At 37.5% G+C, this 17,742-nt stretch overlaps 1 protein-coding gene and 1 pseudogene across 2 annotated transcripts in view; one reads left to right on the plus strand and one right to left on the minus strand.

Annotated features, from left to right (window-relative positions):
* Window positions 1–13,359, plus strand: part of LOC139954346 (uncharacterized) — a 132,082-nt gene extending 118,723 nt beyond the window's left edge. For both annotated transcript variants that reach the window (XM_071954102.1, XM_071954103.1), the window contains exons 47-56: window positions 2,432–2,602; window positions 3,287–3,493; window positions 5,033–5,202; window positions 7,053–7,170; window positions 8,548–8,724; window positions 9,419–9,589; window positions 10,550–10,723; window positions 11,208–11,382; window positions 12,547–12,644; window positions 13,199–13,359. In XM_071954102.1, coding sequence (XP_071810203.1) covers window positions 2,432–2,602; window positions 3,287–3,493; window positions 5,033–5,202; window positions 7,053–7,170; window positions 8,548–8,724; window positions 9,419–9,589; window positions 10,550–10,723; window positions 11,208–11,382; window positions 12,547–12,644; window positions 13,199–13,353 — 1,616 coding nt within the window. In that variant the 3' untranslated portion in view covers window positions 13,354–13,359. The remainder of the gene's footprint in view (window positions 1–2,431; window positions 2,603–3,286; window positions 3,494–5,032; window positions 5,203–7,052; window positions 7,171–8,547; window positions 8,725–9,418; window positions 9,590–10,549; window positions 10,724–11,207; window positions 11,383–12,546; window positions 12,645–13,198) is intronic.
* Window positions 291–1,623, minus strand: LOC139954357 (uncharacterized; annotated as a pseudogene).
* Window positions 13,360–17,742: the final 4,383 nt, after the last annotated feature.

A 17,742-nucleotide genomic window follows, 5' to 3' on the forward strand; every position in this document is an offset into this window, starting at 1 on the left:
TAAGAAGGATGAGATTTTTCTGAAATACGGGAAGAAGCCAGTAAATCTAAAATGGCCTCGCACAAGGTCGACTTATTATTCCTGAAAAACATAGGAGGAGGTTCCTCTTCAAAAGAGATTACATAACCTCGATTATTGATAAAATTATTTCAGAGGAACCTATATCACGCCAGAATTGAACATGTTGTTTTAGTCTTCCTTTAACTGGTAAATTATCAGACTGTAAGGATGCCTTTTCAGGAAAACAATGTACCTTCAGAACGTCATCGAACTTATTGCAAATACTGTCTTTACTGTGCCTTTGGCAATGTTGAGGCGGTGCTGGTACTGGCGGTATCAAAATACCCTGTCGGGGCAATTCCCTGGTTGCCTGCTTGGGGCTATGCTCTCTTGAACTGGTAGGATGGGGCGTGCCATGATGGGAATGGAGGTCTCTGCCCGGTGAAAGGGACGGCTGGTGTGGGTCTTGCCTGATTTCGGTAACGTGAGTAGGTGTTGGAACCAAAGAGTAGGGGCAATTTCTGGACCAATGGCCAGACATTCCACAGGAGAAGCACAACTCAAAAGACGGCATGCCTGAAAAAAACACAATTTTGAAAAAAGAGAGAAAGAAAACGGCGACTGAAAATACAAAATAAAATGTTTTATCAAAATTAAACTCTTTGCCCGGGGATCGGGAGGGTGGAAGGCACTAAGTCAGGTTTAAAGTATTACTGGCAAAGATAGATAATACTCGGTGTGTTTGTAAAATCACCTGAATGGGGAAGCTGAGAAAGCGCTTCATTTATATAGGGGTATATGCTTGAATGAGTTAGATTATCAAACACAATGGGTGCATCTCTGACGCAAGGAAAGCATAAAATGCAAATTAGAAAGAATGCCTATGGCGCGCCAAACAGACAAAACTAAATTTTCATGCTACTTCGCTAAGCTCATACGCATGAAAAACAGTTCAGGAAAAAGGAGGCAAAAGGATTTGATTCAAATTATTTATTTACAGCATGGGATAATGGTGGGATCACAAACAGCTTTTGAAAATTGACAAAGTATAATATAATAGGTAGGGGTTTAACAAATCGCTTTACAATACCTCGAAAAAGATGGCGATCAGGATGACCAAATGTGGGCCTAGAACCACTCTGCTGGTGTTGCAGAGCCTCATTCCGTCGTCACTTGCAAGACTCTATATCTTTCAAAGCAGCTTCCTCTGCGACAAGAACCATTTTCTGCTGTTCAGCAGTCAATTTGTCGACGTTGGTTTTGTCTAGATGTGACACGGTACCCCAGCCGGCCTTGCTGGAGTCGGCTATGCGAACTTTCTGCTTTCTTTCGGCAATCAGGGTCGTCCCTTCTTGTACGGCTTGTAGGGCTGCTTCGATGTTGATATCGACGGTCAAGGCAGATTGGATTTTGCAAAGCACAATCTCGAGTTGTTCGCAGAATTCGTACTGGGCGATATTGCCTGGTCTTGACAGATCTTTGGCTTCAAGTTTGAGTTTGAGTTCTTTCAGCGCCGTAGAGTCATTAGGTGTTTTGTTTATAGTGCTAAACTTAGCGTCGAAATAGTCTTTAAGCTTGTCAAAAATTTCGGCGGTTTGTACGATGGTCGCTTGAAGTACACATGTCAGGTTTAAAGTATTACTGGCAAAGATAGATGATACTCGGTGTGTTTGTGAAATGACCTGAATGGAGAAGCTGAGAAAGCGCTTCATTTATATAGGGGTATGCTTGAATGAGTTAGATTATCAAACACAATGGTATGGGTGCATCTCTGACGCAAGGAAAGCATAAAATGTAAAATGCAAATTAGAAAGAAGGCCTATGGCGCGCCAAACAGACAAAACTAAATTCTTCTCACTTGGTGTATCTCAACAATATGCATTAAATAACAAAACTGTGAAAATTTGAGCTCAATTGGTTGTCGAAGTTGGGAGATAATAATGAAAGAACAAAAACACCCTTGTCACACGAAGTTGTGTGCTTTCAAATGCTTGATTTTGAGAGCTCAAATTCTAAATCTGAGGTCTCAAAATCAAATTCGTAGAAAATTTACTTCTTTCTCGAAAACTATGTCACTTCAGAGGGAGCCGTTTTTTGACAATGTTTTATATGATCAACCTCTCCCCATTACTCGATACCAAGTAAGGTTTTACGCTATTAAATACTTTGAGTAATTACCAATAGTTTCCATCACTGCCTTTAACTGAAGTGACTGATATTACTATAAAGCTGACTATAAACGATTTGATCACACTACCTAATGCTGGGATCGAACCAAGTTTCAAGTTTGTTTGTAGACAAAGAAGCCAAAGAGTAATTGTTAACAGTTCACAAAGGAAGATGACGTAGCTTTCAAATGTAGACATAAGAAATCAAACTACGATGAATATAGTTTATCAGCTATTTCAATTTTTCACTTTGATCTAATCAGTTGATGGCGGTTGGGGTCCTTGGACGCCGTATTCAAATTGCACCGAGCCTTGTGATGGTGGAACTCAAACCCGATCACGTGTCTGCGACAATCCCCTGCCTGAAAACGGAGGACAACCTTGCTCTGGGGAAGCCACCGAGGAGAAGGCTTGCAACACCGAAACATGTCCAGGTTGGTGATTGCCTTATACAGTGCTGGTTCTTTGGTTAGAAGCCCTACTTGTGCTTGCTGTACAAGTATTGCTTTAGTGATTCTCTAGCTTGATATTTTTCCAATTTTGTTAATGTTTTCTCACTTTCTTGTTTGAATATTGACTGTTTGCTGTAGTTCATATGTATTGTCTCTTTATAGTGCATCATATTGATGCAGTCACTTATGAAATATTTATCGGTTTTGACAAAGTTTACTCACTCTTTTGTGACCTGACCAATTGACCTACTTGTACCAAAGGTCACTAAAGAGACAAATCAATGAGTCACCTTCCTTGAAATTCAAACCTGCGTCCAACGAAATGTTGTAGTGCCCTCGGCCCCCTTACACATGGACAGCAAAAATTCAAGTCGAAGTGATGTCATCCACCTCCTTGATCTCTCAGGTCCTCTTCCCAAAGCTTCCTCATCACCCCCACACTGTGGACTCTGTCGTATGACTCCAAGGTTTTTTCATACACCCTACCATCTTCTATTTTATAACAGCTGATTATTTCAAAACCCATCTATTTCTACTTGCTTTTCCTCATTCTTTGTAATTTTTAAGTTTTTGTAAAGCGCATCAAGATTTCTTCCAGTTATGTTTTACGCTAACTAAGAATTCTATTATTATTATTATTGTTCATTCTCTTGGTTTGATGAACAGCCTGTAGTAAACTCCGTAGACCTTATAGGGGTACGACACACTGTATGGAGAAAGCTGACAAAGAAATTAACTGCACCATCTCCTGCAAGGATGGATATACCTTTGGTATGTCAACCTTGAGCTTCTACCATTGTGGTCCAAGCTCTAGCTATCGCTGGCCCCATCAAAATGAAGATAATCCACTTGCAAGATTACCACAGTGTGTTGGTAAGTGTATCCAGTATTACTCCTTTCCAAATCAAAGAGAGAATTTTAAGGGGTGCTGGCTTCTCCTTATGCTTTGCTAGCACATTGGGTCCTATGAATAAAAAGTAGTATTTATTGACAAGTACTAGCAAAAAGTAAAAGCATAAACTTCCAAGTAGAAGCATTCAGTAAAAGCATCTTCTGAATTATGATGAATAAACCTATTCTTTTACTGCAAAGTATGTAAAATACTTCTGATATACCATGGCTGAATGGCTCTCATCACTGAAATATTAAATAGACACATACACAGTGTTTCACAACAGAAACAATACACCTCAAACTGCTTTTAATCAAACTTGTTTATAGATGCTGAGGATAAAATAAAACTGTAAAAAAACATTGTGTATCATAACAGTAAGCTTTTTAAAAGATATAAAGAACTTTTTCAACTCAGAAATGAATGCCTCGATCATTAAGGCTTATTGTTCATAAAATCAGAAGAAGTAATTTTTTAAACAATTAAATGCATTTCAATAGAATGTTGTTCGTGTTATTATTAAAGTTTAAATTAAATAGCTATGCTCATACCCAGCTCTCATCTTCTCTATCCAGCACTGTCATGCTCCACTCCAAGTTACAAAAGCTTAACAAAAACGTTTTGATTCTGTTTATCCATGAGTCGCGTTCATCAAAATGTTGTCAGAATAAAAACCTCATGGCTGACTTGAAGATTTCTATGTTTCTGTTAAATCAAATGCTGCTTTGGCTGTGTGTGTGAGCGCGTACGTAGACGTGAATGGGAGTTGTAATACGAAGGAAACCTTTTGTTAAGAGCCATTCAGCCATGGTATATCGAAAGTATTTACTCCTAAGCATTAAGTGAATACTTTGCAGTAAAAGAATAGGTTTATTCATACGGAATTTAGAAGACGCTTTTACTGAATGCTTCTACTTGGTAGTTTATGCTTTTACTTTTTGCTAGTACTCGTCAGTAAATACTACTTTTTATTCATAGGACCCAGTGTTCTGAAACATGTTTTATTTCTCTTTCTTTAATCTCAAAATGTAAAAGAACCGTGCCCAGTTAATCAATTTTTCTATCTGTCTAAACTATGTTTAAACGTGCAGTATAAATATGGCCTAAGGAAATCTAGTCACAGTGGGCCCAAACAGAAGTTGCAACAGGTATCAGACAGGTTCTTAAATTTTTAAGGTTTTGGAATGCTTTCATGGACTTGTGTTTATGAAAGGGAAAAAAAGAGTTGTGACCTAGTCTTGAACATTTGTTAAAACCTGCAAAGGTCTCAGCCATTCTTAAACTGCTGTTTAAGACCTCATCACCTACTATCTTATTCCCTTTATGAAGCATGTTTAAGAAAAACAACCAAACAAACTATAATACATTTATTTTCTTGAGTGATTTATCACAAAATTTCACTGATACTTCAAAGGTTGACACAAAGCTCAGTATTTCCTGATACTTTAGAATGAGTCACCCCTCCCTAAGGAATGCCTTTAAACCTCATTCATTATTATTTGTATTTTTTCATTTTGCAGAGGCAAAACCTGTCGAAGCTTTCACTGCCATGATGTCATGCGATTTCAACAGCGTTTCCTGTAGCTCTGAAGCGGACATGGCGACCGTTAAGGAAAGTACACACTCATCTTTGAGTAAACAACCATCTCTGTCTTGTGTGAATGATAAAACGTGCACCGCTGAAGTGTCTGTAAGTAAATGATGTATATTGGACATTACTACTGTATACCTCAAACATATTCGACATGACTGATACTGATAGTCAAGTTCTTACTGGTCCATTCTTACTTATCATGTGCACAGTCGCCATTTTCCCTTGCTCCAAATCATGTTTCGGTAACTGAATATGTATGAAGTATAATAAAACAAGTATAACTTGGTTTATTAGGGTAACTATAGTCAATATTAGCTCCTCGAGGTATTGGAAGTTAGCTGGGGGTCAACTTCCAATACCTCGGGGAGCTAATATTGACTCAAACCATGTTATATTGTATGATATTTGCTGACTGGAAGCATATTCATTCCACATCTGACTATAGGCAGTGGACACCACTGGTAGTTGCTCAAAAATAGCTTGTAGCATAAAAGCCTACTTGGTAATTAAGCAATGGAGAGCTGTTGATTGTATAAAACATGTGAGAAATGGCTCCCTCTGAAGTACATGTAACGCCGGTTTCGAGAAAGAGTAATTCCTCGCTAAAATATTTCAATTGAATTCGAGACCTCAGCTGAGGTCTCGAATTCAAGCACAAGAAACCACCCAACTTGTGCGACAAGGGTGTTTTCCATTCTTTTCTTGCAACTTGAGTTCAATTTTTCACAGCTTTGTTATTTAATGCTTGTGTTGAGATACACCAAGTGAGACGACTGGTTTTTGACAATAAACCAACAGTGTCCAGTATCTTTAAATGTGAAATAAGTGCCTTTAAGTCCAGGCCTTTTCACGATTTGAAAATATCCGTGTTGAATTAAGGTCCAACTGGTGATTTTGACTGACCTTTGACACTCCAGCACTCCATTGGTGATGAAACCATGCTCTAGACTTATTAGACTTTGAAGTTCTGTAGAAAACGGGAGACTTTTGAGGCGCTGGCGGCAGCAGACATAATGATCCTTTTTCGCGGCTCTGAGCGTGCACACTCCGTCTTAAGTCTTCCATTACATGTGTAGCTGATTGCTTATTACGCTTCAGTCTGTGCGAACAGCAGAGCAAAATTTAAAAGTATCAAAATTTTATACAACCAATACCTAGTGGAACCTTGTAGCTTTCAAAACAGATTTGAGCCAGATAGTGTGAAAAAGCCTTATGTCAGGGTTAGCACAATGCCCCAGGTCAAAGTGTTCTGTCTCCTATTCAAAAAGGTTGCTTTCCCCTAGTTAATGTCCCCACTCTAGAGCAATGTTTCTTAGTGGGTTGTTAGCCAAGGTTTTTTAGTGAACTAAACAGTGCGCCTGAAAATAGACTAGACTTATATAACACAGTAATTGGTATCAGGAGTGTCCTCACTCCACACACTCCCAGGCCCTTTAAACGGACTCTGGGCTCCCACATACTTGTAGTCAGCTCAAAGCACTATCTGCATAAGATTTTCATTCAACCCAAATAATAATAATAATTATAGCAATTTGGGAGGCTAATCATCCTTACTCGCAGCTAAGAGCTAAATTGCGAAGGACTCGGCTTCAATGTGTTCGAGAAGCAGGCATGCAAGGGCGCGTTTTTGGCAGCCAACCACATTATGACAACAAAGCACAGCCAGAGATTGCAGGTGTTTGATTTTTCAATAATCGGATGGTCCGGAAAACCCTTGTGGCACAGCAGAGAACCAATGCTGCATTGGTTCTCTGCTGTGCCACAAAGGTTTTCTGGACCATAACGCACATTTCAACTCAACCATGGCCCTGGTGGAGTATCGAACCAGGATCATCTTGGTGAGAGGTGAGTGCTTTACGCACAAGCCAACCATGCCCCCGAAAAATCCTCCAAAATATCAAGAATCGCCACAAAATTTCTCAATCTTTTTCTCATCGATATCTCAGGTTGGGAACTGTAACCATGGCGGTCGAGGAGTCAGACAGGCAGTATCTGGTATCCAACTCACAGTGACTGTCTTCATTAACTTAACTGAGACAGGAAATGCAACTGGAAATGGAACAGGTTTGATAATACATACAGTAAAATCAAAGTAAAAGAATTCCAAATGGAATCTCGGTTGTAAATTATCTCGCCAGTTATCACAGTTCATCTAAAATGACCTGAACCGGCATCCTGATGTTTAAAAAAACAGCATCCTACCGGGTTTCTTTCCCGACTAGATTTCGGTGGGATCCTGGCGGGATTATGGTTTCATTTTATAGAATCAAATTCTAAAGAGCCAATCCTTGAGTCACCTTAAAGAAGGAAATTATGTGGGGGAAAAAATTGAAAAATCTACTCATTGTGATATCAAAATTATTGAGTTTTGATGTGAAAGCCTTGTTCATAGTTCATCCTAATTTTGGTAGCGAAGCGATGGAGCTTTAGTGCCAAATATTGTTAGTGTTCAAAATTGAAAACTCACTCATTCAACTACTAGATTCAATTTGATTTTGAAATATTCTAATAAAGAAGCTGTACAAGCTTATCCATTGCAATCATCAACCATAAACTTCTTTAGTAAAACAAAAGCCATGGGTATGGAATTTGATTGAAGCTGGGACAAATTGTCTATAGTCTGTTTCTGATGTTATTTAATAATGGCAATTTCCATATAATATGATTTTAAACTGTTTCCCTTAGAAATGTACACCTTGTCCCTTATCATGAGGATCATACCTGCATGTTAATAATAATAATAAAGCATTTTTAAAGCGCACTTAATCTACAACATTCAAAGGCGCTGGTCAAGAACAAGAAGACAAAATTCACACGATGTCTTTATAGGTTAATCTGAAGAGATGGGGTTAGAGAGAATGTTGGAATCGCAAGATGTCATCTGTGTCCTTGAGATGTTGAGGCAGAGAGTTCCAGGGGCGAGGTGAAATGTTACTAAAGGTCCTATCCCCATAGCTGGATAAACAGTTCAGATGTTCAAGAAGAGGAGATGGTTTTCCATAGCCACTATTGTATCTCTACTTACGTAGAGTGTAATGCCCTAGTGGTTAAGATCATCAAATTCAAATTATAGTGCAGTCACCGGAGTGTGGGTTCGAATCCTGGTCTTGACACTGGAGTAGGATACTTTACTATAATTGCTTCTCTTCACCCGGGGATATAAACGTGTACCTGAGAGGGTAGAGGTTGATATTGTACTTGAAAAGCCACAAGGACCTTACAGGCTGCTCAGGGCTGTATACTCACAAGGGAGCTGAGAAACATTAAAATAGGGATGTTATTGGCCCTATGACCAGGGCACCAATATAAAGCACTATATGTAATGTGAAATGCGCTATGAAAGAATTTATTATTATTATTATTAAGTACGATATGAGAGCTTTTAATCTGGTTAGCAGTTGTGTATTTTTATGGTTGGACTGCTGTCTTTTTTTATTATAGAAAATGGTGGGCAAGCTTTAGTTGAATCTGTAAGTGGTTTAGTCACTGTTGTCGAAGCTGGAGAGTTTGAACTGGAGATCGATGGAGAGGTCAAAAGTCCTGACCTCAGCTCCATTGTTACTGATGCCTTCAACACGTGCCCAGAGGGAACTGCTCAAACTGATGACGGATTCTGTGGTGAGTTTTTCTTGGCCCTTTTGGATCCCAGTGACCAGGGCCCAATTTCATTGAGCTGCTTAAGCAAACAATTTTCTTAAGCACAAAAATAGCTTGCTTATTTTACAGATGTTAACGGCAAAAATTTCATGCCATATACATTGCCTGTGACTAGTATTTAGCTGTTGTTTATTTAGCATAATAATTGGGTGGAGTCTTGGACGGTAATCTGATTTTACTAAGCAAGGATTTGTTCGCTTAAGCAAAACTGTGTGCCTGAGCAGCTCTATGAAATTGGGCCCCGTTTGTAGCCTCTAGCAGGGACCTAAGGTCAACTTAGGCATGGGAAGTTTTATGTCACATGGCTGTTTTCACTGTGACCGTTCACAAATTAGTGACGTCAAAATTCGTATTGCATTCGAAGGAAGTATCAACTGGGCTTTATAGTCATAACCGGCTCGGTCCCAGATTAAAGGAGAGACTACAAAGCTGTTATTTACTCTTACGTTTAGACTGCTTAAAGTGGTAAGTTTCTTTATCTTTAGACAGTTCAAAGTGGTACTTTGACATGTAAGCTCATGCAGTATTTTTTTACTGAACTTTTTCATTTGGTTTGTCCTCCAAACTAACATGGCTCTTTCCATCTTGATCTAGCCAGGCAATAAGAAAAATACTTCTTAAATTCAGCTTTACTTACTTTTGCTTTTCTTCGCAGTGAGATGCGGGGAGGGGACATTTCTTTTCCAGAGTTCGGAGAATGAATTTGATTGCCTGCCTTGCCCTGTTGGTACATATCAGGATCAGGAAGGGCAGTCTTCATGTACCAACTGCCCTCATGAGATGGTCACTTATGGCAAGGGGGCAAGTAACATCACTGAATGCTTTGGTGAGTGTCTTAAAGACAGTGGACACTATCGGTAATTGTCAAGGACTAGCCTTCACAGTTGGTGTATCTTAACATATGCATAAAATAACAAATCTGTGAAAATTTGAGATCAATCGGTCATCGAACTTGCGAGATAATAATGAAAGAAAAAACACCCTTGTCACACGAAGTTGTGTGCGTTTAGATGGTTGATTTCGAGACCTCAAGTTCTAAACCTGAGGTCTCGAAATCAAATTCGTGGAAAATTACTTCTTTCTCGAAAACCATGGCACTTCAGAGGGAGCCGTTTCTCACAATGTTTTATACCATCAACCTCTCCCCATTACTCGTCCCCCAGAAAGGTTTTATGCTAATAAATATTTTGAGTAATTACCAATAGTGTCCACTGCCTTTAAGAGTGATATCAACCATTGAACCAAAAGGGAAACTGACTGAGTAAATTTCAAATGATTTGGGGCAAAACAAAGACAAAATTACAAGAGCACAATTTGAACCAATTACCCACAGATTAACGAACTGACACTCTACCAACTGAGCTTTCATTGGCTTTTGAAGCATTTTGTTTGGGACTCTTGAAGATTTTTCTAGGAACAATTTTGTTGAATGCGTGGTATTTAATGTGTGGGGGTGTTTTGGTCGAGGGGATAATTATAAGAGCACCGAATTCAAGCTCTGGTATTTCTGTTCAGAGTTTGGGTTCAAGTCCAAGTTGTGACACATCTTTAATTGCTTTTCATCGAGAAGTAAATGGGTAGAGATGGTTCTTGTGATTAATTTAGCCGAGTAGTGCATATTTGTTGCAAACGATGTATACTCCCCAGAGAGCTGATGAGATGGTTTAAGGAATGATTTTAATGGCCAAGTGACCAGTGGTAATAATAGTAGAAACGCTTTGAGATGATCCTTGGGTGTGTATAGCGTGATATAAAAAGCAATAATCGTTATTAATTTTTCCTGTAGCTGTATGTGAGAAGGGTTCGTACCGTGTATGGAGCGATGTGATTGGAGATAACCGATGTGATTTCTGCCCTGAAAATACCTTCAGCAATGAAACTGGGATGGAGTACTGCATTGACTGCCCAGATGGAATGATTACTAACGGTACTGGAGCAGTCAGTTCAACAGATTGCTACGGTAAGAAAATATGATTCATACTAGATGGGGCTAGGGGATAGAAAGGGGGTGGGGGGGGAGCAGGGGAGACATCTTTTGGAAAAAAACATTCAGTAATGAAACTGGGATGGAGTACTGCATTGACTGCCCAGAATGAATGATTACTAACGGTACTGGAGCAGTCAGTTCAACAGACCGTAAGAAAATATGATTCACACAGTTTGGGGGTAGGGGGACTAGAAGGGGGGTAAGGGAGGGAGCAGGGAGTATACTGGGATGTGACAAAAATTCTGTAGTTTTGAACGAGTAGTTGAACGTAGTAGTTGAAAATGAGGATGTCTTCTGCAGGAAACTGATGGTCGTCTTCTATGCATCCTGGTCCAGCATCAGAGTCCTCCATGTGAGCTCAGTTGTTTCCTGTTGTGTTGGTTTCCGGTTACTTCCCTTATTTGTTATAAAAGTGCCCCTACTGAGTTTTATTTTGTTCTTTGTTTTTTGTCATCAGATCTTCCAACAAACACAACTACAACAATGACCACAACAGCACCGACCACCACAGAGCGATTGATAACAGCTCCTCCAGTAGCACACGGTTTTAACATCATTTTTGTGATCATAGGAATCGCCGGACTCTTTGCTCTTATCATCGCCAGCATACTGTTATGCCTCCTGTTGAAAAAGTAAGTATCTCTCTTTTAAAGGCAGTGGACACTATTGGTAATTACTCAAAATAATTTTTAGCATAAAACCTTACTTGGTAATGGGTAATGGGGAGAGGTTGATAGTATAAAACATTGTGAGATGCGGCTCCCTCTGAAGTGAGGTAGTTTTTGAGAAAGAAGAAATTTTTCACAAAATTGATTTCAAGACTTCAGAATTAGACTTTGAGGTCTCAGATTAAGCAAAACAATCTTGTATACACCGTCTGCGACTGGTGTCCTACTCAACTTTGTTTGGCAGAAATTTTGAAAGCAACTTTTTTATGAAATTCGGTCGTTGCCTTCATTTCCTGTTGGAACTATTTTTTGTCTCGTGAGAATGCAACAAAACAGTATTTGAAAAACGAAAACAGTATTTAAAGGAAATTTATCCACAAGGGTGCGCCAGCTTATTCAGCTTGAAGTAGCAACAATTTAAAGTGCGCTGAGCTTTTTTTAACCTGAGGGAGTTGTGTCAAAAATGTTGAACTTCGGTGATTTCCTTTTACTTAAATTTTGTGACAACTGGAGCTCTCTTTAAAAGTTTATTGTTTGTTTCTCAAGAATTGCATCAGAGCATATATTGGTATTTTTTTAACTGACACACAAATTTATAGCAACAAAAGGTGCATGAGTAACTTGCAGTACAGTTAACTCATTATACACTTTACTCTTGTTGGCTCTTAGCCACCCAATTGTTTGTAAACTCAACTTTGCGATATTTCCTCAGTTTTTTCTTCTGGATACCTTCCCTTATTCCTGTGCTTCTTTTTTTTTTAAATGGATATGTTTTTGTTTGTGCTTGTTTATGCCTCGGATGAAGATTTGGTTTTGGTGGAAAGCTATGGCCATATCTCCCTTTTACTCCTATTACAAATATTTATATTAAACATCTCTTATATCGTTGCGGTACCCGCTGCCAAAACATAGTATTCGAACTGCCTCTAGCTACAGCTCAATAGTCTAGTTGGTAAGACACTGCTCTAGAATTGCAAGGGTCGTTGGTTCAAATCCCACTCGAGTAACATGCCTGTGATATTTTTTTCACAGGACTCGCGGAAAGTACTGAGTATACAGTGCTAACACACATCGGTGTATGGGTAACAAAAAAAATAATAATATTTATATTGATATTATTTATTGAAGGTTAACTGTGAAAAATGAAGTTTCACAATCACCGGAACCAGATCGACTGTTAACTGCGTATGAGATGCAGCCAGGACCCAGCAATCCATATATTCTAGGTAAGCTAGAGCAACGAAAAACTAATCACTTTTACCCAACCTCTGCGCCCCCCCCCCCCCAAAAAAAAAAAAAAAAAGCCCCCAGATGTTTCAGATCATGTGCACAGGTCATTTTTCACTGAGAAAAAAAGTAACATCTTATAAATTATCCAATTAAAACATCTAACAAATCAGTCGTCTTAGAATACAATAAACTGAAACGTCTGATACATCAGGATACTGGAACATCTTAAAAACTGTCAACTGAAACATCTTAGAAATCACTCAACTAAAACTGGATTAGATTAGATTAGATAAGATAACTTTATTCTATCCAAAACTAGAAATTACAAGATGCCAACTCTCAAATTACATAAAATATAAAAAATATACATCGTTACACAAAACACAGAGAATTCCAGAACATACAACATCTATAGAAGCAGTCTGCTAAAAATCTTGTAAATCATCCAACCAAAAGATCTGAGAAATCACAAACATCTTAGAAATCACTAAATAAACTTCTTCTTGAAAGTGAGACATGACAGAATTGTATATATACATCTTCATTACAGATGAACGTGGGCAATCTCCTCCAAGTTGCTCTCCTCCTCCCTACGAAGCATTTGTCGTGGAGAAGCCAGAACTTCCACCAGAGTACAACACTGAACAATCATGGCTCACACCAACCCAGGCTCTTAGCAAGGAAAATCAACATATGGACACTTAAAGGCAGTGGACACTTTTGGTAATTGTCAAAGACTAGCCTTCACAGTTAGTATATCTCAACATATGCATAAAATAACTAACCTGTGAAAATTTAAACTCAATGGGTCATCTTAGTGGCGAAATAATAATGAAAGGAAAAAACACACTTGTCACACGAAGTTGTGTGATTTCAGATGCTTGATTTTGAGACCTCAAACTCTAAATCTGAGGTCTCGAAATCAGATTCAGGGAAAATTACTTCTTTCTCAAAAACTATGGCACTTCAGAGGGAGCCATTTCTCACAGTGTTGTATACCATCAACCTCTCCCCATTACTCACCACCAAGAAAAGTTTTATGCTAATAATAATTTTGATTCAAATTTTGGGGCAAAAAAAACGTTTTACAAAAACCACATTTTATTTAAAGTGAAATAATCCTCTCAATGCTTTTTACTATCGAAAGCTGCTGTAAGCTTCTATTGCCAATAATTTTAAAGACCTATTTGAGCGCCAGTCGTGATCTTTGCTGAGTTTCATTTTAAATGTTTGCAATCGATAAGGAAATCGAGTCATATGACTATAAAAAGATTTTAATTTTGTAAAAAAAAACAGTAATTTTGAATACCCCTATCCAGTGCTTTTCTAAAAGATTTGTGAAAAGCTCCGTTTTGTCATCACTCATGTTACATCATAGTTGGGAGCTCCAATTTGTATAGCCGCTTTGTTGCAGCGTGGAGGTATTGTAACAAAGCAAACTCCCAAGCATGACGTCAAAGCATTGTCATTTTGATGCATGCTGTCAACGGCAGAAGTGTTTTTAGTTTTTCAAAATACTAACGTTGGGGCCAGATTGTTTAATAGATAATTACGAAAAATTTGGAAGTGTACAAATACCAAAACTACATTTAAAGCCATTATACCCTTTCGGTACAGGAAAAAAAAAAAAAATTCACAGATTTACAAATAATTTACAGGGTTTACAGAAGGTAATGGTGAAAGATTTCTCTTGAAATATTGTTCCATGAAATGCTTTACTTTTTGAGAAAACATTAAAACAATATAAATTCTCGTTAGCGAGAATTACGGATTTATTTTAAACACATGTCATGACACGGCAAAACGCGCGGAAACAAGAATGTGTTTTCCCGTTATTTTCTCCCGACTCCGATGACCGATTGAACCTAAATTCTCACAGGTTTATTTTATATATTAGTTGTGGTACACGAAGTGTGGGACTTGGACAATACTGTTTACCGAAAGTGTATAATGGCTTTAAGTGGTAAACAAACTCGTTATAAACAGAATTAGATAGCATGGAGCTTGTTGTGTATTTCCTTTAAACAGCCAATAAAGGATGATCTCAAATATATAGATATTACAGTTTTCTAACAGCTGCAGTCCATCCAGGAAACTTAAAAAATATAACGAGTCTCTTACCTCACGTTAAAACATGGTAAAAATGGGTTTTCTCCAGAAAGCTCCAAGCCAAATTTCTGAAAAACGTGGGGTCATACAAACCTGCGCGTCAAAGGAAATATTGGGAAACAAAATCTGGAAGTTGAAGTTTGCGCTACCACCATGTGGTTATTCGCTAATTAGGTGAGGTGAGGTGGTTCTAAAGAGAACATGGGGCGTAATAACCTATTATTTTGATCAAATGACATTACCTGAAATCTTTAAGTTGTTTCTCAACTGAAAAAAATGTGAGACATAAGCAATGAGTATATTATTATAATGCTAGGTAGTTGTTTTTGTAGAGTACACGGCACTTTCAGCAGCAGCTTAAAAAATTCGAAAATAAATTAAAGAAAATTCAGTGCTTTGATGTTGCAAATTTTCTTATAAATTGGTAATGGATTGTTTCTATCCCTGCAAAACACAGCAACTGACTTTTTGTCAAACCATTTGAACTGCATGCATAGCAAAAGAAAACATTTTCAAAATTCAGTAATTTTTAAGTTTTGAATGTGTTATAGGTGTGAAAGTTATTTTCACAATTGTTTTTTTTTTGTCAGTGTAGGGGTGCTTTGTCAAGTTCATTTTAATACAAGTTTAATGGGGTTGGAACATTTCAGTCCTAGGATTTCTTGAGTTTTGTAAAAGTGTTATTTCTGTCCAAAGATTTCTCAGGACGTCATTAGTATGTATTACCTTATTGTCAAAGTTATTGGGTACATTTCTTGGTGTAGGGCTGCTTTGTCATGTTCTTTAGCAAGTCTAATGAGATACTAGTAATTCCGTCCAAATAATTTCAGGAAGTTTGGTTACGTGTTTTTAAATGTAAATACTTCAAAAAGTAAAATTATAATAACTGTTGCTTTTTGTTTTGTTGGGATGTTGTATTTTTCTTTGTTGTCATTACCATAAATTACCATATTATGACAATTATTTTGCATATTTGTTAGTGTATGTGTTCTTTGACAAGTTCTTTAACAGATTTGATGAAGTAGTTATAATTCCGTCCAAATAATACTCAGGATGTTTGGTAGTACATGTTAATATATTTTAACAAAGTAAGTCTGCAAATTTAAGAAAACAGATGTTTGTTGGTGGTTGGAAAGTGTGGTTTGTTTCATTACCATTCATACAACTCATATAATTATTGTAAGTGTAAAATTTGATATGTGTGTTACAAAAGTTATATAACAATGACGAAATAACTCTCGGTTATTGGCTCGGAGGTTCATCCAAAGGTTTCAACATTTTTCAGGTCATACTGAAGTATTTACAAATGCTAGTTTTTATCAATAAATGTGTGAAGCATGTATTATTGGCAAAAGGTATTGGGAAGAATTTTTTTTATGTAATAGCACAGTTTGAGCTTCAAGTGTGGTGTAAATATTTTTGTGGTAAAAGTATTTACTAAACATAACTGCAATTAATTTGGAGGTGTTCTGTTTAGCTTTATATTCACTTCAGATCTCACCCCCTTTGTACACCCAGAGTTGGTGTTATGGGTGATGGTTTTAGGGTTAGGGTTAAGATGTATGATTTGGGTTTAGGTCATGATTTAGAACGAAGATACACATTTTGGGAATTATTTCTGTTAAAATGAATTTGTTTCCGAGGGGCTAAGGGGGGAGGGGCTCACAGACTTGTTCCTTACCAGGGCTCACTTTATGGACCTGCTTATGCACAAAAAGGCACAGACCAATTATGCTTACCAATAAGTCTACCAGCTAAAACACCATTTCACATGTACCATTGATTGATGACTGGCCCTGCTCTTTTTGGCTTTATAGCTGCACACTGTTTGACAGAGCTATGAAACTGGCCCCAGGTATTTGAGCAAAACTCCTTATACCAGTACATGATTTGCCCATCATAAAAATGGTCTTCAGCAAACCACACCAATGTGACAAATTTAGTTTTTTTATGAATTGAACAACTTGTTCATGTAGTTACAGGAATTACACTTATCAGAAACAAACCACAAGAAAATGATGCATGTGATAAATACACTGCAAACTTCTTGAAACTAAATGGAAAAACAAAAGTAGAATATAATTTTGCATTTCAGCAGCTTAGGGAAGGTGAAGCTTGAATCACTTTATAATACTCGTTGTGTATTCAATTATATAATGCTCAGGCTTTTTGCGTGTAAAGGACTAATGGTAGGATTAAGGGACAGCTTGTTTTTTTTTTATTCTCCATTTTTTTTTATTGTGTTTGGCTGTTCTTCTTTTGTATTAGGCCTACTGTTCAATTTCAGTAACTTTTTCCCTTTTTACGGGCCTTCTGCCAAGTCTTGTCAGTTTTTGTATTAACTTCTCTTATATTTTGTATAAGGCGAGGATCTCGAATGATCAGCTGTGCTGGAAGGGTCACCCTCGTTAAATACTGTTGTAAAAAAAAAGATAAATAACTGGTCATCTCTTTGAAATTTATTTCATGTTTCAGTTTATTTCAGTGTCATTTACTTTATAGTTAGCAGTGCAATTAACTACTGAAAATTTACCCTTTCTCAAAATATAGTTTATATCCTGGGTCAAGTTTTATAAAAACTTATCAGTAGAGCCTCCTTTACATTTAAATAACACAACATTCCAACTTAAAAAATGTAAAAAAAATTGATAAAAATGCTGGACTTGCCCCCTTAACTTTTTGTCAAGGATCATTATTTCACTAAATTAAGCTTATATTTTTTGTCAAGTTACATGAAAAGGCATCAGTGAAGCCTACTGCATAATTAAAGAGCATAACAATTTACCCGAGTTTGATAAAAATGCTGGACTTGCCCCTTGTGATTGTTTAATTTTATACATTTTTGCCAAATAAGAATATTACCCCTTAATTTAGCTTATACCTTTGTTCAAGTTATATAAAAATGGCATCAGAAGAGCCTACTGCATTGCTAAAAAGAGCATAAAATTCAACTTGAAAGTTTACCCAAATTACTGGACTTAACCA

The sequence above is a fragment of the Asterias amurensis genome, chromosome 2, assembly GCF_032118995.1.
Source record: "Asterias amurensis chromosome 2, ASM3211899v1".
NCBI classification, from domain to species: domain Eukaryota; kingdom Metazoa; phylum Echinodermata; class Asteroidea; order Forcipulatida; family Asteriidae; genus Asterias; species Asterias amurensis.